The sequence below is a fragment of the Podarcis tiliguerta genome, assembly GCF_965153285.1.
Source record: "Podarcis tiliguerta genome assembly, chromosome: 4".
Taxonomy (NCBI): Eukaryota; Metazoa; Chordata; class Lepidosauria; order Squamata; family Lacertidae; genus Podarcis; species Podarcis tiliguerta.
In genome coordinates this window covers 45,572,655-45,595,407 of record NC_139537.1, presented here as the reverse complement: position 1 = coordinate 45,595,407, position 22,753 = coordinate 45,572,655, and the positions used below count along the sequence as shown (strand labels likewise).

General features: G+C 38.6%; 1 protein-coding gene across 6 annotated transcripts in view; it reads right to left on the bottom strand.

The window, feature by feature from the left end:
• The window catches only part of USP25 (ubiquitin specific peptidase 25), a 54,354-nt gene that overhangs the window by 8,803 nt on the left and 22,798 nt on the right, over nt 1-22,753 (bottom strand). For 5 of the 6 annotated variants that reach the window (XM_083439228.1, XM_083439223.1, XM_083439226.1 and 2 more), the window contains exons 6-19: nt 19,421-19,507; nt 18,082-18,219; nt 16,854-16,930; nt 16,048-16,121; nt 15,142-15,290; nt 13,057-13,184; nt 11,437-11,532; nt 10,512-10,673; nt 9,499-9,704; nt 8,615-8,685; nt 6,904-7,132; nt 5,967-6,167; nt 4,859-4,992; nt 2,465-2,578 (exon numbers count right to left, since the gene is read on the bottom strand). In XM_083439228.1, coding sequence (XP_083295354.1) covers nt 2,465-2,578; nt 4,859-4,992; nt 5,967-6,167; nt 6,904-7,132; nt 8,615-8,685; nt 9,499-9,704; nt 10,512-10,673; nt 11,437-11,532; nt 13,057-13,184; nt 15,142-15,290; nt 16,048-16,121; nt 16,854-16,930; nt 18,082-18,198 — 1,758 coding nt within the window. In that variant the 5' untranslated portion in view covers nt 18,199-18,219; nt 19,421-19,507. The remainder of the gene's footprint in view (nt 1-2,464; nt 2,579-4,858; nt 4,993-5,966; nt 6,168-6,903; nt 7,133-8,614; nt 8,686-9,498; nt 9,705-10,511; nt 10,674-11,436; nt 11,533-13,056; nt 13,185-15,141; nt 15,291-16,047; nt 16,122-16,853; nt 16,931-18,081; nt 18,220-19,420; nt 19,508-22,753) is intronic. The other variant, XM_083439227.1, reaches the window with a different exon arrangement.

Sequence of the window (22,753 nt, the reverse complement as noted above, 5' to 3'; positions counted from 1 at the left end):
TATGATATTGTGCTATTTTTCTTTTATTGTATATGATAATCTAGAGTCTCTCTAATTTTTGATGCATTATAAGACATGGCTGTAATCTGTGTTGCATTGTAGTTGCTAAGGGAGGGTTTCTTTTGCTGTAAAATTAATATAAAATTAATTCTTATTTGTGCAGATAGATTTTTTAATATGCATGCCTTCCATTACAGAACTAAAGGCGAAGTCAGAACATAGCTATTAGAAGAATCGGATAGAAGCAAAATGGGAAATCCCTCTAAAATCATTCACATTTTCAAACTGGGAATACATAATGCCAACAGCAGGGTTTCTTTCCGCTCATGAAAGGGACTGCAACAGCAGAGGCTTGAAGTCAAGAAGGGAAGGGGGGAGAAGACGTTATTTTTGCAAATCCACGTTTTCACAGATGAATGGAAAGAAAACACTGTCCTTTGTTACAGATTTATCAAGTGGCCCACCTATTCGTGCTTCCAAGGCATGAGCACACGTATTTCATGCAAAGATCACTGTATGTCACAAGTTATTTTTTTCAAGTCAAACCAGTATTGCAATCATTTCAGTCAGGCATGTGGATTTGGAAGGGACCTGTATTATCTGCATGGCTGCCTTAGTGGGGCCAATGTGCTGTATTCCTGGAGGGGGGTGGCACTTGGAGGACTTTTCTAAAGAGACTTCAGGCCCTATGCTAAAGCAGTAGACTAAAAGCAAAGGGTGCTATATACGTTTAATACTGCTCTCTTCCCCACTGTTATTTCTATGTCAAGGACTATTGATATTTCACATATTAATTTTTATTATTGGCAATTATACAGTAGAAATCACATACAACTTTGCCCAAATATATATTCACAATAATATCAAGTTTCAGCTCCATGTTCTCAGGTTGCAATATTTGAACATTAAATGATGTTGCAACCTGCTGTAACACATGCTGTCTTAAAAATAATGGGTGCTTTTTCCCTTTGTTTATTCATTTTCTAATTTATGATTGATAAATTAAAATCCATGTGACTCATCAACTACGTTTTTTTAACTGGGCGAAGGTCTATCATAAAAACACAGCAAAAATCCCCTGGATCAGAGCTACCTAGTTCAGAATCTAGTCTCCAACACAAGGAAGCCAGTTATTTCCAGGAAGTCCACGAGTCCACTAGTAAGACATGAAGGCGCCCATCTACCCCATTGTTTCTCCCTGTGTGTATGTATGTATAATATATACATATACATTGCTCCCACTGAGACTTTATTTAAGAATGCTAATCACTCAAACATAGGAATGTGTAGGCTTGCCAATTTTTTAGGCAGGGATGTGGCTCCAAATGTGGATTTGAGACTACACTACATAGTTTTTAATGGAACATGCATTTAGATATTCTTCTGCAAGTAATGCAGTTCACATAGTCAATGTGTATAGGGATCCACATTTGAATCCACACACTCTACACTGGGCCCAGTTACATTAAAGGGAAGACTGCACTCTGAAAACACATACCTATGTGGGCACATCAGAGAACGCCCGCTATAATCTTTGGATCTAAAAGGACTACTTGCCACCCTGTTGACTAGTAGCCCTATGGATCCAAAAGGCAAAAAAAAAAACAACCCAGGTGGCGGTGGCCCAGAATGTGGCTGCCTCCTTCCAGGGTCTATTCTTGCCTGGTGCTTATGTGCACTGGGGTCATGTTAGTTGAAGCTGTCACTAAATATCCCCATCATTTAAACTGTGGCATATAAAACAGTGAGTACTGGTTTCTATGCCTTTCAATGGGAACTGCAGGGATACTCCATCAGCTCTGCCGAGACCAGCTCCCAGTTTAGTTTCTCTCCCTAAACTCTTTCCATTTCAGCTGCTCATTAAAAAACTGCATAAGAACTGGGACCTGAATGCACTTGCTTTCCTCCCTATCTCCTTTTCCTTTGTGCCATGTCTTTTAGATTGTAGGCCCGCAAGCAGCAACTGTATTGCTTTTAACATGTGCACAGCACTAAGTAAATTCCCAATACATTATTCATAGTAAGAGCAGCTCAAACTCATAGGGCAGTGGTGGCTAACCTGTGGCCCACTGGATGTGGCTGGACTCCAACTCCCATCATCCCCAGCCAGCATGGTCCATGATCGGGGATGAGAGATGTAGTCTTGTGACATCTGGAGGGCCACAGGCCTGCCACCAAAATTACTTGCTTAGTCTTCAGTTACTAGAATCTAAACATGATGCTTGAAAACGCTCAGAACAAACAATCTTCATCAAATTTATCTATTTCACACCGTGCAAAAACAAGAGAGAAGCAGCATCTATCAGTTCTTCATGATTTGACAAATTGCAGTAAAATCAGCTGGGACTTGGGTAAGTGTTTAGGTAAGTGCAACCATGTGCAAGCATGCCAAAGACCACTCATCAGGCAGCTGTCTGCAGCACATGAAAGGTGCAGAAATATGTGATTACGGTGAAGGTGGTACCTCATCGTCATAACCTCCCTCCTCTGACTCAATCACATAAGTCCCTACATCAGGAATCGCCACCTCTACAACTTTCTGTTTAGAAGCTGTTGGATCTGGGGCACTATCAGAATTCTGTGAGGGGGGAAATGAAAACATGACAGGCTTTAGATTGCTCTGAGAATACTAGCAAAATCTTACTTTCCTTTTTAAATATATAAATATTTTTTAAAATCGCTGCTGTTATAATTGCAAGTAAACAGTTCAAATCTAAAAGTTAAAGCCAACAGTAGGTTACATATACTTTATACTCATTTACATGGACAGCCTTATTATTCAGTAACTTTAGATTTCAATGCTTTCTCTCTTCTTAGCCTGGAAACGATCAGGTGAGGTAATTTATAAATAATATATATTTTTTCATTTATATACTGCTTTTCATAAAATCCCTAGAGTGTTTTACACAGCAAAACATACAGTAAAAGCAATTTAACAATTGTAATTAAAGCCCACATAATACACAACTGTCAGCAGAATACAAAATATAGCCTAGGAGAAAACAAGTCAAACACCATGTAAGCGTAAAAAATAGAAATTATTGGGTGAAAGGGTTTCAGGGTGTCTTAAAGGATCTGGGAAACAGGTGTGTTTTAAGAGGGCACTGAAACTGATCAACTGTTGACACTTATCATATCTCCAGAGGTAAGGAGTTCCATAAATGGGGTGCTGTACTGGATTCACGCTATCTCCCCACCTCCCAGACATGGGAACTGCCCCTAACTGTGCCTTCATTTTGTAGGGATTCAATCACAGTTTAATGGCTCTCATCCAGCCCATTACTGTCTCCAAGCGCTGGTTTAGCACCTGCACAGCCACACCCAATTCAAAGAGAATGGTGTGAAAGCCCCAATTCAAGCTGTAAGCTGGCAACAAAAGATGCATGAAGATTTGGGCCCGATTTCCCTATATGGACATATTGCATCTTATTCTATTTCCCATAAACTTTGAACAATTAAATTCCCACTGAGTTCGTGGAACAAAATCTAAAATCTAAACTGAATTACAGCCCAGGGATTAATACCCAATCCATGTAGGAAGTTTAAACAGTTTCATTATACACTGTTTTTCTTATTACAAAGGTAGCCTTCAAATGAGGGGCGAGGGCATAAAAAAGTATACACAACTGTCACTTGTGAAGCGCAACAAGCGTGTTTATCTCTGGCTGCCTATTTGTAGCAAAATGAATGCAGGCTGCACTTTACAAACAGCTACACACATTTTCTCCAAACGCTAAATTCATGTCTGCATGTCAGGTCTGTAGCAGGACAAGCATATACTTATTAAAAACAAGTTGTCTTGTGTATAATGTAGCAAGCAGCGAGGCTGCAGGAGCTGTCAAGATTGACCTTAGATTGCTGTACCGTAAGTTAAAACGGCCGCCTCTTAAGTTCTTAAACATCAAAATGACATTCCTTTTGGACTGGAGATATCATTTTAAAATGGATGTTCAGAGGCGGATGCTTGACTGGGAAAATGTCGGAAATTTGTCAGTCGAAACAACAGTATTTTTTCACTGTCTTAGAGGGGTCAGCAAACTTTTTCAGCAGTCCACTGTCCCTCAGCCTTTGTGGGGGGGGGGGAGTGGACTATATTTTGAAAAGAAAAAAAATGAACGAATTCCTATGCCCCACAAATAACCCAGAGATGCATTTTAAATAAAAGGACACATTCTATTCATGTAAAAACACACTGATTCCCGGACCGTCCGTGGGCCGGATTTAGAAGGCCATGGCTGCATCCGCCCCCCAGGCCTTAGTTTCCCTACCCATGTTCTTGATCATAAGAAATTGTAAATTGCTATGGCCTCAGTAAATTGTAAATACACTTAAAGTATGAGAGCATGAAAAGAGTAACAGTGAAATAATTGGTTTACTGCTAAGCAAGAAAGTGTTCTGTTAAAAAGTAATGAATTATACTGCAAGTCAAATGAAATTAGGGTGAAACTTGGATACATAAGGCAATTTCTTGTTTTTCCAGAAAGTGGAAGAAATATTTTGATGACACTTAAAGTTATTAATGCGTAACAGTTTCCCCTGATATCATGACCTTACCTTCTGGAATAGTAGTTTCCATAGGCCTCTGTAGATAAAGCACTCATCTCCTGAAATGGCACACTCTTTCAACACAGAACATACAAGGGATGGACCCCATTGTGTAATATGCATAATGTATCACAACACTGAAACTTTTCAGACAGAAAAGTAAACACAAAGACCTTTAGCTAAATCCTAATTGTTAGACAAACAATTTATTTACTTGATTGTAAATAAAACCGCTAAGCAGTTTACCAAAGTCAGGTATAAATATGATAAATCTTTTGCATATAAAGGAGGAAGATATTTCGCCTTTCCTTACCAAATGCATAATAGCTTCAGGATTCTTATCCTCTTGTTCAGTGAATGCTTTTGTGATTGCTCGTACAGAATCCTCTTTCAATTGCTTTGAGACATCAGTCCTTGAGGGTTGTTCCAAATATTCAGGTTCTTCTCCTTGAAGCGGGAAGCGGGTGGGGAAGGTAAATATTTTATGTTATAAATACATGCACAATACATCACAACGTTACAATGTTACAATTAGGTACAATGTTACAATTAAGTACAATGTTACTTAAGAAGAAGAAGAAGAAGAGGAGTTTGGATTTGATATCCCGCCTTTCATTCCCCTTCAGGAGTCTCAAAGTGGCTAACATTCTCCTTTCCCTTCCTCCCCGCACAACAAACACTCTGTGAGATGAGTGGGGCTGAGAGACTTCAAAGAAGTGTGACTGGCCCAAGGTCACCCAGCAGCTGCATGTGGAGGAGCGGAGACGCGAACCCGGTTTCCCAGATTACGAGCTACCGCTCTTAACCACTACACCACACTGGCTCTCTTTTATGATTAGGTTAAGTTTACTGCTTTCAATGGGTCAATACTAACTGTATGATTAACTGTATTGCAAACTTGACAAAAACAAAAAGGAATGATATCCTACATTAATGTTATCAGCATGTTTACCTCTCACATCAGAAGCTTAAGCAGCTACTGAAAAGAAGCGATAAACAGCAGCAATACGTTGTGATAACTGAGGACACTTCTAGAACTGTTTAGGACTCTTGCACTGGACATTCTTTTTTTAACAGGTTTATGTATGCTCTCATTCTCTGATTCTACTTGCTGGGAGGAGAAAGGGAAGTGTACACTTAAATTAGTTTTTAAATTTACCAACCTTGTGAGAGATTTTTAAGCTCTTTAAGGTGTGTGAGAAGGGTGTTTGTTAATTTTTCTTGCTAAATAATTAAATGCCTTTATCTACATTTGTCTGTTTGCTCATGATCCAACTGATGTGCCTGCTTTCCTTCCATCTACAGGTTTGGGGAGTTGCTGGTTGCTTATGAGCTGTAGTCCCTTTGCAGGTCTTGAATAATCAACAATTTAACCCCCTAACAGAAGAGAAAGCCTTACAGAAGCTGCTTTCTTTACTGACCTGGGGTAGTGGAAGGCATAGGCACCCCGGGTGTTGGGGATGTTAATGTTTTGTCCTGTTGTGCTTTCAGAGCAATCTGTGCATCCCAATCTTCCAGCTCTTTTTCAAAACGCTTATTGTCTTCTTTGACATAATCTCTTAGATCAGGTGGTAACGTTTCCATTCCAACAACCATAAGCCCTGTTTCCTTGTTGAATTCCTCTGTAACAGCATATGATGTGTTTCATGCATCAAATAAAACCATGAAAGCGTGCACAAATTATTTTACAAAACATTTAAAACCAAGTATTTCAATCAGTTTCACAAAGGAGCTCAGGATCTTTAGTAAACTAAGTTTCAGCTCTTTGTTTAAAAATTGGGGGAGGGCACTAAAAAGTTGCATCATTGTACCTTTTACAGCAATGCAACTGGGCTATCATTTATTATCACGCTATTAGTTAGATGAGAGATCCAACCCTGTATTTACTGGCATGTAAAACAGCAAGAGGAAAAAACCATCTGGCAGGAAATGGGGTACTTAAGCTTCCTACTGCAGTCCCGTTCCCTGGGCCCCCCTTCACCTTTTCCTTTGCAACCTGATTTCTCTAGCTACTTTTATCCCAGCTGATAGTTCTTAGGTTTATTTGCCAGTCAGGTGGATAAAAGTGGTGGGAAAGGGGAAGAGAATTGCAGATGGGCGTGGGAAGTTTCCAACATCCCTCCTCATCCACCACTAAAAATCCCTTGCCACTTCCTTTGGTATTTACTCTATAGTAGGCCTGTTAAAACTCAAGAACGAAATTCCAACCCAGCCAACTAATTGCATGTATGTGTCCAATTTGCAAAGCAGAGTGCCTTGTGGGTGTCACACCTCCTTGGGTGTAAGGAACAACTAAAGTCACTGAGACATTAAATATATTCAACTCAAATTCTGCTTTTCATATCACCGTAATATTACCTTGTATCAAAAATGGTTCTTTATCATTGATATACATTAAGCAGTAAGCACTTGCGTTCCGGTATCCACCAAATGAGTCACGTTCAAGCTCTTCCCAAGTAGACTTTGTAACAGAAATATCATTGTACTTCATCCACCTCCTTTGGTAACTATCATAGATATATGCCCAGTAGTGTCCTGCATTAGCCTGTCCTTCATGAACTAATACTGCATGTAACCGATACGGAACCTAAGTAAAATAAAATCAATGGGAAGTTAGGTCGCAATAATTAGCAAAAAGGATGAAGAATAAAAAACAGACAGGAATAAAGATTTAACCAGAGGCTTATCAAACAGAAAAAGAAAGCTCGTGTAAAAATTGTTTCTTCTCATCAATTCCATAAAGTACTTGGCATCCAGCTTTACCTGCTCACTTCTACCTGCTCTGGATTAAAGGAAATGCGAGTGGCTAGTTTCTACCACTGTCATTCTGAACTTTGTCACAATTTAGCAGAAACATTTCCACATTCACAGCTACTCAAGCAGTTCTCTTAAGTATGCATAGGATTTGAGTACACAAATGATAATGTATGTTACAGGAAAGCAAGTTGTTCAAGTTTGAGCTGCAGTTACGCTCAACTGAAAATAAGTTTAACATGGGTCAACTAAAATGTGTGAATGCATCAACTTGCTCCCCACCTCCACAAACTGCAAGCTTCGTAGGTCTCAAGTTCTGTCTGTTATGCTTTCTGTATCTAAAATAGCCAATTTCTAAACTAAAGAAAAAGAATGGGCATGACAGTGATTCAAAGGAACTGAAACAGATTGCTGATCTTCCGCTTCAAGACAACTGTTGTGATCTACCTAAAACAAGGGTGAAGAAGCAATTTAGACTACAAAGCAAAAGGGCTGTGTGAAATACAGTTCCTGTTCAATGCATCTTCACTGGCTACACCAGTTTACACATGGCTCCAGCATGCAGGCTGCATGCTCAACAGAGAAAAGTTTCATGTCTCAGGCTTATGTATACAACTTTTCATGTTAACCGATCATAAAAGAGTAGGTCCTGCAGAAGTTGGAAAAACCTTAGAAAAGAAGAAGAAGAAGGAGGAGGAGGAGGAGGAGGAGGAAGAAGAAGAAGAAGAAGAAGAAATTATTTCTATCCCGCCCTCCCCAGCCAAAACCAGGCTCAGGGCGGCTAACATAAATATATATATATAATACATTAGCATAAAATTCAGCAATCGACTGAAATACAGCTTAAAATCAGATTAAAATCAAAAAAGATCAGATGGCTACACACAAATTATAACTATAACTATAGGGGTTGGGAACCTTAAGTACTCACCAGGCTCAGCTATTTGTATGAGCTGGTGAGAAGCGTTAGAGAGGCCACTTATATGCAGGGTCTTGTAAAAGGCGAGGGGTCAGACTGAGCCCCGACCAAAGCCTGGTGGAACAGCTCCATCTTGCAGGCCCCGTGGAAAGATGTGAAGTCCTTCAGGGCCCTGGTCTCTTGTGGCAGAGCATTCTACCAGACTGGGGCCAGGGCCAGAAAAGCCTGGCTCTAGTCAAGGCCAGTCTAACCTCCTTGAGGCCCGGGACTTCCAAGATGTTATATAGTGCAATGGTAGATGAGAACCAGAAGTAAACTCTCATAAAATACACAATTGGTCAGTATTATTGCTATATTATGGTAATAGATTCTCTTTCATATGGAAATGATACTTACCTGCACCATTGATTTGTCAGTGTACATTAACTCAATTGTCCGCTGTATTCTAGCTATGCTTTCTTGCAAATCTAAGATGAAAGCAAAATGAAGTCATTCCCTCCAATATTAAAATTCACATTTCTACAAATAAACACAATTATTCCACTACTGGCTACTACTACTACTACTAAGATTAATATTCCATCCTTTCTTCCATAGGAGGCCCAGAGAAGCATTTACATGCCAAATAATTATGAATCATCACTTCCTCCTGCATTTTAAAAGAAATTTTAATTCATTCTGGTACTGACCATGAAATATATTCTCTCCCTCGAGAGCTTTGCCCAAATCTGCCAACAATGTCAAACATCCCATATATAAAAATGAGATCTACTGGTTAGAACTTTACAGATCACCCTTAAGACTTAGATGGACAGTGGTTTACCTGGCAACCATTTACTGACTGCTTGCCTTCCCCAATTGTGCAGGACAGACTGCATAGCTTAAACATAAAAACTGCCTCCATGTAATCAAAACTACCTATACTTTGCCAAGTACCAAGTCAGAAGAAGAAGAAAAAAATTGCTGGATGTTACAGCCACTGCCAGCAAATTTTGCCTGCCTTGGCAAGCAACACAAATGACACTTGCCAACTCCATCCCTTTTCAGAGACGGGAGGAGTAGAATGTCACATTCAATATAATACTGAGCATCAACTAGACTATGGGGCTTAAGCTCAAGCCCCTGTCATGCTCTAAGCTAGACCGGGGAGAGCAATGGCTCCGGCCTGCCAACCTGAGCTTCTCTAAAACAAGGGCTTTGGATAAGGCATCATCTAAGCTCCAGAAAAGAGTGAAGACCATGGTAATCTCTTGGCCTTGGCCAAACTTCCCAGCCAGTACCTCTAGTGTCATTTTCTACTTCCGTCCTCCAACGATGTAAACATCCCTCAAGGACTGAAAGCTCCTCTTCAGTTATGTGTCTTGGTGCTGGGTGCATTGGCAGGTCTGGTGGAATCCGAGATTGTGTGAATGGCTTGTGTATTACCGACCGCTGTGCAGGCGATGTGCTTTGTGTATCTGTAGAAGGCCCCTGTTGTTCTGTTGTGCTACATTTGTTGAAAAGATGAAACATTCAATCTAAGCAACTGAATCAATATATTATCTCAAAAGATACTACACACTGACAAAAAGGTCTCTGCAGTTCCAAGCCATCTTTAAAAGATGTCCCTCGCAGAACACAATGTCTGAAATCTGACAGAAAATCTGGGGGTATGAACACAAGAACTTATACAGTTCTCCCGTACCCCCAATTATGCCTATAAATCAGACTACCACCTCTGACATCAACTCCTCTAGAGTAAGTAGTATGCGGGACTTGGGACCCCTCCTAGTCTTCAGAGCTTTTGATATCAAACCTCATGTCTCATCGATTGTGCCAATGTCTTTTATTTTTCACTAATGAACTATTTTCTGGAATACATGTTAATAAATACATTTTTCTTAAATAGCATTTAAGATATAAGGCAAATAACAAAATCAGTGTAAAACCACCACATTTGTACACAATTAAGTTGCTTCAAGTGACATTCTAGGTATCTCACATGGCTTTGTGATACAAAGCTGTGCAAACCATGGAGTATTTTCCCAAATGGCTCCGTACAAGGTCTAAAGGTACATGCAGTCAGCATTACCTAGAAAAACTAAGCAGGTTTGGGTCTGGTCAGTGCCTGGACAGGTGACTGCATGGGAACTACATGGGTTTCATGACAGAGAGGTAAAATTTAAATGCAGAAGCACAAATAAATAATTTCAAGTATTTTTTAAAAATAGTTATTTGGTCATTAATTGATTAATTAACTTCAGCTAAGCAAATCATAATTGGAAAGACTGAACACATGTGATGCATTTTTTACCTTGGTATTGCCTGTGTCGACAAAGTACCACTAGGGAGAGCACTAGTATTAAGATCCTCAATAGGAGACGTACAAACTGGCTTACTTGATGCAAACTCCAGAGCATACTGTAGGACATCTACCAGGGGAAATCTCTTAGGACCGGAACCGTAGCTTAAATATCTGCCAAAACATATTAATACCCTCATTACATGCTCAAATATCTCCAAAACACATGCTTCATATTCTACATTTACAGTGTAACTGTAGGAAAGAGTTTTAAGTTATTTCATCTGCTATGGATGACTTGCAGCTTGCACAGGGTTAGGTTCTGCACACTGTGCGTAAAGCTGAACTTGCATATAGCTAGAATGACCCCAGAATCGCCCCTTTGTGACTATTACTACCTTTCTGGAGCAGGTGGGCCAAGTGGACCTTGCGCCACACATAGGTGGAGAGGTTCAAAGCTCTTTCTGTGAGGGAAAACCCTGGTGCGAAAAGGGCTTTTAGGCTCTCTGCCTTGCAAGGGTCTAATTTGGGTGATTGTGTGCTGGCCGGCCACCAAGTGTATATAGTGTTTTGAGAGTAATTCTGGCTGATTTTTATGCCAGCAAACTCTTCTGTCTACCATGGTTGCAATAGGCCTGGACCACTTGGAAGTCAGTGCACACAAATACCTATGCATCCTATAGAATGTTGAGACAGATTGGACAGTTATCTGACTTGGTATAACACAGTTTCCTGTGGTTTCACCACTATGGGGAAAAACCAATTTCAATAAAAGACCACTTTACCTATTTCTTATGACTAGAAAAAAGTAGAATAAAATAAAGGCAAAATGAAAGAAATTCTGGGGAAATAATAATATAAGGGCAAAACAGGTTCCAATTTGTACATCAGAAATTTATCGTGACTATTAATATCAGAATTTTAAAAAACATATTACCGTTCTAGTCTCTGCTGCAATATTGTGAGGTATTCTTTAAGTCTTTTTATTTCTTCCCGCTTTATTCGTGTAATTTCTCTGTTTTTGTGCATATATCTGTCAACAGAGGACAAATTTCTCAGTGTTACATTTCAGTAACAGGAGCACATAGCATCTGAACACTTTCTTGTAATAATTTAACAATATTTTGATATTACAGACTTTCATAGAAAGATATTCAATACTGTTTTCTTGTTGCCTGAATAACAGGTAAATACATCAACTGGCTACTGATCATGAAAAAAAGTTATGTACACATACAGATACAGTATACATTTCTAAACTATTTTCCATTGTCAGATTCTAACTTAATTGTCTAGAACTGTTATTGGAAAGTGAATTTTTAAAAACTTTAGGAAGCTCCCTCCTTCTCCTGGCATTAGGAATGTTACCACAAGCCACAATCCTATTCACACCGACCCGGGAGTAAACCTTATTGTACTCATTGTGGCTTATTTCCAAGCACCTATTGCAGAGAATTGTGCTATGACCTACCGTTCTATTTTATCCTGAAGTTTCAAGATAGCTAACGATACTGCTTAATTCTACCAAGTATAGAGAGATGCAGAGTAGACAATAGCGTTAGAACCATCATCCACCTGTCATCATCTACTATACCTTATCTGAAGAAGATATCACAACTATTTCATGACGTGCATATTCTGGGTGAGCCTCGAGGTCAGTGGACATAATGGGTCTTTCCCTGTCTCTCCCCATTCTCTGATACCCTTCGCAATTATTTTCTGGAATGTCCCAACCTTCTGGGGAAGACAAGGTCTAAAGGGGGTAGAAAGGAAGGGGATGTCCCACTGTGTCTGCTTGTCTTGCCCTGAGGCTCACCCTGAGTGTAGCTAAGTCTTGTTAGGTAAGCCAGATGCCACAATTTGGTATCACCAGCCTCTATCTTGAGCACGAGCTTCCTGTACCTTGAATCTACTTGTTCCCCTGAGGCACACAGCTTGCGCTGAAGTGAATCAGAAAGTTTTATGAATTCAAGTCTAACAGCGATATTAACAGTGCAAGCAATGTAATTAGAAGCCACAGCAGATGTAGGATGAACATCTTTGTATTAATGGCAACATATTTACAATATTCATCTACAGTATTTGTAGATGAAGAAATATATTACTGCCATAAAAAACCTGTTATAAAAACATTAAATGCCGTATTTGAGAACAAAATATGAGTTAAAGCTCACACTCGGGAAAAGAAAACAATATAAATGTTTTCACCTCACTGATTCTGGAAGTGCATTTTATTATATAGCTGATATTCAGCCTTATTTATTGAATATATTCAACTCCTGGAATTACAAAGTCTCAAAGCAGTGGCTTTGGTTCACATATACAGTGTAACCCTATGGACAATTATCCGCGGGAAGCTCCACTGGTCACAACAGGATTTAGTTCTGACAAAACATGCATAGGATTGACTTCTATCATTTCCTACGGGGAGCTGTAAAAACTTTTCATTGGGTAGAAACTAAAAAGTTAACATGTCAGATAATTGACTGCTACTATCTACACATTATAATTATTGTCCGTTATCTTTTGCAATATACTATTACATAAGCTTCTGTACCTGTCTAGGTATAGAACTTGAGGGAATTCTAATTTGTTGTGTATCTTCTCTGGTCTTCCCAAAGCCTGGTTGAATTCAAATCTTGAAAGCTCAAAGGTTAAGACAGGAGGAAGTTCAGTAAACCAGTGCTGAGGAAAAAACAAAACACAAAAAAGTTAAGGAATATGCCTTTCGACTCAAATTATTAAAGGGGGGGGAGGTATTTTAGGGAATAAATCAAAGTAAACTTTCCACGGTGCATCTTTTATAGTTGTATATCTAAAAAATAAATAAAATATTTACTTTAGGTCAAACAAGGAATATATATTATCAGGTTCCAGTATAATGCCAAGAGGTCTGTTCAGCATATGCTGAAAACAATGCAGTTCTGGGGGATCATAAAGATCTATAGAAATTGAAACCACACAAGTTGAGTTACATTAAGGCTTGTGTGCCCACTACATCAACCACTGAGACAAACACGCTGCTGTTAGTCTTTCTTCTAAAATAGTCTCTTTCTTTCTCGCCTTCTTCAAGCTAAGATTTTTTTTAGGGCTCACTTTATAAGCACTATAATAGTGTGATCACTACATTTGCATTTAATTAAATGTTTTCCTTTGATTTAAAATCTGATGGCATCTTGTATTTGCTGGCAACTGGTAACTGTACAGCAATGTATTCCAACATCATAATTACTTTCTTTTTAAAGTTTATTTACTACCACTGATAATTCTGTGAACTGAGATGTAGTGCAAAAAAATAAGTTGATTAAAATCCAAAAATAGCTTATTTTCCTATATGAAAATTTGGAAAAGCATTGCACACTATCTTTGCTGTATTCATGTATTTAATCCAAACTACTGACCTTGGCATATAATAATCAAAATGTGTCAGATGCATATAATTTTGTAGTGTCTGCTTTTCTAGAAAATGAACAGATCTGTTCTCTTTATTCCAACTCACTAGGCTGAACTTTGCATTGAGAAACTCTTTGGGAAAGATGTTATCCTAGAACCTTAGAGAAGATCAGGACAAAAAATAAAAAAAATATGAAAAACACAAAATGATGTTATCTACAAAGAAAGCCCAATAGTTCTGGAAAGATTTCTAGACATACCTGAGAAATAACCTCCTATTCACAAGGAAAACTCATTTTATAAAACTGATTCTCACATCTTCTCCAAGTAGGAAAGCTTTATAAGTACAAGGTTGAGTGAGAAGATACAATTATTATGTTTTTAGCTTCCTTCATTAAAAGTGGAAGTGTTCTCCATTTTAAAATGCCATAATTTGGTTTTGTAGCAAAGAATTGTATCTTCTAAAACTTAAAAGTCAAGTGCAAGAGATGTTTCTTCATCTGAATACATGCAAAGTAGTGAAATCTTTACCCAAACTCTGCCTTGCTGTCAATTTGACACAAATTCTAAAATTTTAGAATGTTTAGGCCCATATATTAACAGGACATAAATCCACCATCTGCAAGGCATAAATGTATGAACACCCCTAGATAGCCAACGATCCAGTCCTATTTTCTCATACTGTTGACAAGTGGAAGATCCTGTTACACAGCAGAAATATTTACTCTCATATTTCTACCAGGGCAATATGGAATTTTTGTGGTGTAAGAACCACTGCCTGAAGATGACACTCTAAGTCCATAGTAAAGAATAAGCTGTATTTCCTTCCTCCTGGATAGGAGATGTATTGCATAATTTAATTGACATAGTCTGAAGCAATGAATCACTCAAGCATAAAGTTTACTGGGTTGCCAAGAGCAAGCATAATCTAAATCCAGATCACCTTTCCAGTTCTGTGGCAAAAGATAAACCGTAGAACCAGTTGGAATGTACTAATTTAGATCAACTCATTTATTGAAATAATTCAAATGTTTCCAGCTACACGTTTCCTCTCTTGAGCTACCATGTCTAAATATTTTCCGAACTGGTGGTTATCCAAAAAATATCTGAGATGAAAGTGGGCAAGTCTTATCAGCGTAAATAAATGACCTGCCAAAATGACTTGCATTTGTGCCATCTATATTTTCAACTAGGTCAGCTTCATGGAAACGGTTACCAATGTCTCTAGAAGTCTAAGCATATCACTCACCTCCTGGCCGGACTTCCCAGAATTTTCTGAGTGCAAGGATTCAATTTCCCCTTCTATCATGGCAGCTTCTAGGCACTCGTGTAGATCTTTGAAGCCATTAACCTGAAGTGGGTACTGGCCAAACATCTCTGTATTTTCAAATTTCTTCCCTTATCAGAAGAGGGAGGAGTTAAGATTTCAACAACGAACATTTATCATCAAATACACTATGAAGATGCATTTAATTTCATAGCAGCTCTTAGATAAAGCTGATTATAAAACTAACTCACTTATCTGCATGCTATGTGAAATGTCTGCCGTGAGCTATGCAGCAGGAGGTTGTGCTATGGAAAGTGGAAAAGCAAGTAGGTGTCCTTTCTCCTTTTCATCCCCCTAAAACACCTCGATACTGTACAGAGAGGAGCAGCACATTTAAGCCTTACAGCACACCTCCCCTCAACCCTAATCACTTCCCACCTTTTCCAGGTTACTTACTCCAAGTGGTTAGGGCTGAGTAGGCCAATTTCCTCTTCCTCTTCTCCCCGACTCCAGTCCCCCACCCGAAGCAGCCCACTATTGTTACATCATGAAGCCCCATATATGGGAGGACTTCCCCAATGATCTCAAGTGGCAAGGGTAGCTCTGGAGGTATGGGAGTATGTTGGCAAAACTACCCAGCACTGATACTAAGCTCGATGCCTTGTAAACTGATGTACCACCTTTTAGCTTTCAGTTTCCACTAGATTCTGCCAAACAAAATTCTGCTGCACTTACACACCATTATCTGGAGTATTTAGAATGTTTTCCCAAGATTTTCACTTCACTGCTTCTACACACAGAGAGACTTGTATGCACTATTTTCGTTCATCAGTAACATTTTGATTAGAGAGAAGATAACTTAAGACTGTTCCCACTCAAGAGCAGTACCTTCAAGAACTCCAACTGCTAGAAACCGCCCATAAAACAGCTCTACCATCGGGTTCTTTGGCTTTTCTCCATCCCTAAAAATACAATGATTAAAAAACACACATACACACTGGAATTACAAGAGTAATCTGATTCAAGAAAATGTAAAAAGTCTGCATTCAACAGAGCCAACACTTATTTTATTGACCCTATTTTATTGACCCATATGCTTTTAAAAGAACCAGGAGAATGTGAGGTGTGTGTTTTTTTACAAAATTTATTGTTATTAATTTATTTGATGTGTATCCTGATTTTTCAAGCAGAGTCCACATAGTGGCTGATATTAATAAATTACAACAGCTTCACTATAGATATTGCACTTAAAGCAAGCAAAAAGCCAAAATGTACACATGGAGGATGCACAGTTCCTCTAAACACAGGGAAGCAGAACAAGGGACAATACCAAGCTGACCCAGGGGCTGGTGGGTGATGGTGCTTTCCCCATTTCCTTCCTCTACCCCCAGCTCTGTCACAGGGCAGTTCTTCACATGGCTGACTTGTGGGGAGGGGGCAAAAAGAAAATAGGTGATGTCATCTTTGATTGCTCTCCTCTCTCTCTCATTTGATATTAGATGGCTACTGTAATCATATTTAATCAGTATTGCCACTATTGGAAATGATTTTTATTTATTTTTCTAAGAATAAATGAGAAGCACATTTAGATTCCCGAGGGTGAATTTTTGAGCAAAGTCCTTCGACTCCAAGTAACAAAACTTGTCCTACAGGAAATCAGAAGACACTGCTGGTTTCTTAAAATGACTACTTACTGTTCCTCTTCAGCTTTTATTTGGAAGGCATCCTCTAACCAGTCTAATAACTTGTGTGTGAATTCACTGACATCTTGCTGTTGGGAGAGTAAACGAATGCACATTCAAATCTCCTAGTCAAGAAAATATTCTATCCATCAGCTATGATACTTGTAGATATTAATTCTCCTATGGCTAATATAATGGGAAGCTCACTGCATTGTGTGAACTGCTGTGCAAACACAGGACAGGGGTGGGTCCAAATACCTTACAAAGGGCTTTTGGCTACTAAGCAGTATTAAAGTAATTGGCATTTTCCCATACTAACTTACTTTTCAACAGCTTATTGATTTTTTAAAAAATATTTTTTTTTAGTAAACTGCTGCGATTTACAATCAAGTGGTATGTAATATTTTATTAAATAAATAAATGAACTGTAAAGGGTAGCAATCAGCATTGAGATTATTTTTACAAATCAAGCTATACATACATTTTCTGAAATAAATGAATATATAAATAGAACAGTCCGACTCAGAGTATGCCCATTTAAGTTAATGGAAATCGCAAACTTAGGTTCATTCATTTCAATGGGTCTACTCTGAGTAGGTTTGGTTGAATATAGCCTGAAGAATCAGATTCAATTCCACCACTATATTGCAAACTGATATTTTGCTTTACAAATTTAGCTCTGTAGGCAGAAATAATAGCCTGCTGCAACCGTTATTGACTTCTCAATCTTCTGTAGGGCTGTGTCTATTAAGAGTGAAACCATAGCAGCTTCAGTGAATAGCAAACGCAGTGCCAGTCCTCCAGATGCACTTATAGCATGGCAAGATGGTTTCTGTTACCTATTTCCTAGAGATTCCATTATTCTAACATAAGCCAAGATAAATACCTATTTATATAAATGAGGGACTTCAGCAGTTGAATAACTGAACTTCTATCCTTGGTACAGATGTGCATCAAGTAAGAAAATGTTACTTGGTTTTAAAATGTTATGCTTACTATTTGAAAACCCAGAACATAAAATTGAAATAAAATTAAAAAGTGTATATGGAGTCCAGGATGTATTAATAGGTGCAAAGACCGTGCAATTATCAGAATACTGCATAATATTTGATCACAGCAGGTAAGTGTGGTTTGTCTCATGGTGAAGTAGCAGAAATTGCAATGCCATGTTTGTATGCTTGGTTCAACTATAATTTATATGGTTATTTCTATTCAAAATAAGATAGAGTATTAACATTACCTGCTGAGAGTCATTAGATTTGAATGCATCTTTCAGGATTTCCACAGCTCTTGATGGATCAACATATTTTCTTTTTGAGCCAAAAAGAAGTGCAAATAAGTATCTTAGCTCACGCATAAAAGGCAAATTTCTATTTTCCTGTGTACAAAATAAACAAACAGTTATGAGGTTGGCTTTTTTATACTTCATATTGCCACATTATAATTTCTAAATTACTGCTGCATAAATAAACTACCAAGAATGCTTTTCTGCAATAGCAATCATAACCTTGTCTCTCAAAAAACAACTAAACATACAGTCTGGGGGGAAAACAGCTCAATGAATGACTACTACTACCAAAAATCCAATGACAGTTGTACCGTTTTAAGACAGGAAAAATACTTCTTATTTCCCTGCCTCAAGTCCATTCCACAGAAAGGGGACTAATGGCCTAGATAAACCAAGGAATCAGTTATACTAGTGTCAAATGATAAATTCTAGTCCTCTGCCATAGGGCAAATCCCTATCTTCCCTTTAACCATCCCACTATTCCCATGCATTAAATAGGTAATAGTTACACAGATATTGATATTTTGAAGCCCGGGAAATGTCACCAGTGATCTGCACAGCATGGCACCACAAGTCACCAGAAGAGATGGAAATGAAAATGAAGACTTCTCTCAACCCCTGAAGCTCAATTCTATTATCTGCAGCTGGTGTCCAAAGCTAGTTTTACTTGCTTGCCTTTAAATGCAAAGTAAAATGTGCTTTGCTGAAAGTCTGCAGCATTATCAAGAACTTAGATGCCTCTCTGCAGGCCTTAGAATGTACTAAAAAAACACACACCCCTGCCTCCTTCCCTACAGACCTCTTGGGCATTAAGATTGGCAGGGTGTAGTTCTAAGAAGATCAGGAGGTGGCAACCTGGGAGAGGACATTCTCTATGGCAGTCCCTCCCCACAGATGTGCATCAGGCATCTTCATTATGCTGTCTTTGTTGTAAGCTGAAGATGTACTCCTTTATGCTGGCCTTTGACAACCAAGATAATTATAGATTAGGTCCCACCATATTCTCATGGCTGTAATTTGTTTTAACTGATTTCAGTAATGCATTTTTGAATTGTTGTAAACCACACTGAGGTCTCACAGTTAAGGGCAGGTAAGAAAACTAATAATAGTTTCCATTGGCTGCAGCAGAACCTTGGTGCTCATGTTGTACACTGCTGAATATGACCCTTTCCACACAATTCTTTCAATACCACATCTGAATTTTCCCAAACTAGGGCAAAACACAGTGGGGTATTCTGCATTAGGAAAAGCATTATGTTAGTCTATTGGTAATGAATATTTCTACTTATACCTTTTGGTTTCGGGGCAGATCTTGAGCGCCGGCAGGAGGACTATAATTCAAGACTAGCCTTCGGAATTCCAGCAGATTAAATAACGACTGAAAAAGAAAAGGCATTTTATATAACCTTTTAAAATTGCAGATCATTTAATGTGTTTGGTATTTACACTTTAACATACTTAAAAATACAGCAGAAGTACGGAACTGGTTTGTGGGTTGTAGCCCATATGGAGTGCCTTGTATGCTTTTTGCTTTATTCTGAAAAGCTTTGTGGAGAAATCACTTTTCTTCAACTGTATTTTCAGAGAGTTTTTTTCTCTTAAAAGGAATGGATGAAGGTATTCAAAATGTGGAATGTAAATGGTTCATTGTACTGTATAAACAATACATGCTTTCTCCGGGAACTGTAAGATAGCCAGTATCAGAATGTGCAGGTTGCTGACAAGAGTTAACCAACAGTAGATTTTGACTTGTCCAGTTAAGAGATCCTGTCTCATCCTGTTGGAGTACAGCTGTGGACATGAGGAGGGGGAATCCTACCCATATTTTAAAAGACAGTTGGAGGGCACTCCAAATGCAGCTTCAACATACCCTCTGGTCATGTACTATGCTTAACAATTCCCATATGACCAAGCTCTTCAGAATATTTAACATATCAAACTTTAAGTATTGTTCCTTTTTTTCTGAACACATTTCTACAAGCTCCCAGCTTTTCAAAACTAATTTCAAATTGTCTCACTGTTCTGGTTTGAGATTACGGCTTTCTGCCAAGTCTACACTGACATCAAGTGCCATGGTAACAAGCTATACATAAAAACCTTAACTAATAACAGCTTCCTAGCAACACACCAGTTGTAGCTCAGAGCGGGGGGGGGGTGTCCATTATGGGGGGGGGCAGGAAAGTAATTTAAAGAAGTTAGACATACAACTCAAACACCTGCAAATTTACCAAGAACCAAATCACGCTATGCCCAAGTGCACTCACTCTTGGGTAATTGTGCAAAGGACAGCAGCCTTAAAGGCATATGAATTAAGTGGCAGCAATACTCAGAGCCACTTCAAATGTTACAAACTCTTGCAGTTCTCCCTCTTGCACCTTCTACCATTGCACAGAGTGCTGGACTGACTGGCTGAGACCCAAATGGTTTCTGAATCTCGATTTGGGCCAATTCTACAAATAGCATTTTAGATACTACTGAAGAAGCAAGGTGAAAAAAGGCCTAAGCTGCTCATGCTTCTTCCTTGTTTGGGGGGCTATAATGGATTCAGGGATGCCACACACAAAAGAGCCAATGGCAATGTAACATTTGGCATCAATGCTACTGCTGCTGGCTGAATCATACTTAGCTTTCACAAAAAGTATGGCATTAAAAGGAAGAGCACACACCACACAAAAAGCACACTCTACAATATGTTACAGCTGAGACGGTGGGAGAGCTTCATGGGAGCCTATGCACTGCTTAAAAGGGTGGCAAATGATTAGAAAAGAACCAAGGAGATTCATGCCAGATATTTTTATCTTCTGATTAATGAAGACGTTTATGCTGTTAACTGAAGATATGTTACTGTTATTGATTTTAGAACTATGCAGAACAAAAAAAGGATGAAAGGTAAGTACTAGAAAAAGTAAAGGGCTAAATAAATCTCGGGATATATATGTTATATTCTACAAACTTTAAGAAGCAGATTTTGTTATGGCTTTGAGTGGGGGTCTTGGAGTCTTCATATTTAGTATTGCTCATTTATAGATGCACTGCTGAAATATATTTTTAAAATCACCTTCAGTGCTGAAGCTAGCATGCATGGAAGTTGTATATAAGTTTCCAGAAAATATTGTATCCACACAGAGATTTGTGTTACCACACGCTCTAACAGAATGTTCAAAACAACTTTCCTTTTCTGGCAGATGATACTGACGGAACAAAAACAAACTTTTGGCTTAAGATGCAAGTGGTAGAAACCAAAAAAATGATCCATAAAAAGATAACGTCAATATAGCTAAACTTTCATTAGGACTAGTTTTGAAAGGGAAATTTGCAACAGCAGCATAAGATTTGTTTTCGTTTCACCGTAGTACTATACCACACAGCACGTCATTGATTAATGAAAGCAACATTACGCATTGTTGACCTCTTATGAAAATGTGTCAGATTTCAAAAGACCCCTAGGGAAAGCATGAAATATTGTCCCACAGTGGATGCAATCTAAGGAGCCTATCAATCCTGTGGTTAAATAAATACTGTAGTAGGTAATGTCCAAATTTATCCCACATGAAGTCAACGAGGATGGTAACTTGAAACATAATCTGTTCTGGTTGTCAAACAAAACAGATAAACTTAAGAATCTGTATTTCTGTCACTACAAAATTGTAATGTATCAAACCTAGCATTTTGATAGCAATTTTAAGGCAATTGTTTTCTTTCAAATTTGTACCATGTATGTGGTTGATAGCAGCCAATAGAATATGACTAAGAGGTATAAAGTTGCATATGGGTGGCATTAATATGAGATCACAAGACTAAGGTCAGTTTTCAAGCCTCTTGACGAGATTAAATTTCCACTACTTGGACATGCACAACTACTGGAAATGTGGTCTATTGTAAGCATGAGGGAAAACTAGGATTTGAAAAGTTCATTCGTCCTTCTCTATTTGACTGGCATAACACCATCACAGAGGAGAAGAAAAGGACTACATAAAGGCAAAAAGGATCACCCAAATGTCTACAAGGACATACTCCAGCACACACTGTGGTTTTATCACAGTGTTTCATGGAATTGTAGAATTGGAAAGGACCCTGAGGATCATCTAGTTCAACCCCCTGCAATGCAGGAAAATGCAGCTGTCCCTTACAGGGATCGAACCTGCAGCTTTGGCTCCATGCTGTGTGTCATAAAACTTGCATTGTTCCAGGGGCCTTCCTAGTGTCTATACAGGAGTGCCACATGCGTTTCACAAAGCAACTAAGTCAAGCCACAGTTTGGATGAAGCCAAACTAATTCATTGACTTACTCATTTTAATGCTCGATATTTTATTATGGTTTTATATATGCTGTAAGCCGTCCAGAGAGGCTAAGGAAACCCAGCCAGATAGACGGGGTATTATTATTATTATTAATCATCATCATCATCATCATTATTATTGCATGCTTATCTTCTTAATAGCCAAGATTTCTTTAGCATAAATCCCATACTCTAGTGGCAATTCTAATGACAAATTGATTTTGTTAAGTGTAGATAATACTGAACATTTTCTGCTGCTTCGTCTTATGTTCCTGCACAGCATGTTCTTTGTTAAATCAGTTACTTGTATCTCCGGTATATATAGGTGCTGAGTACATACCATG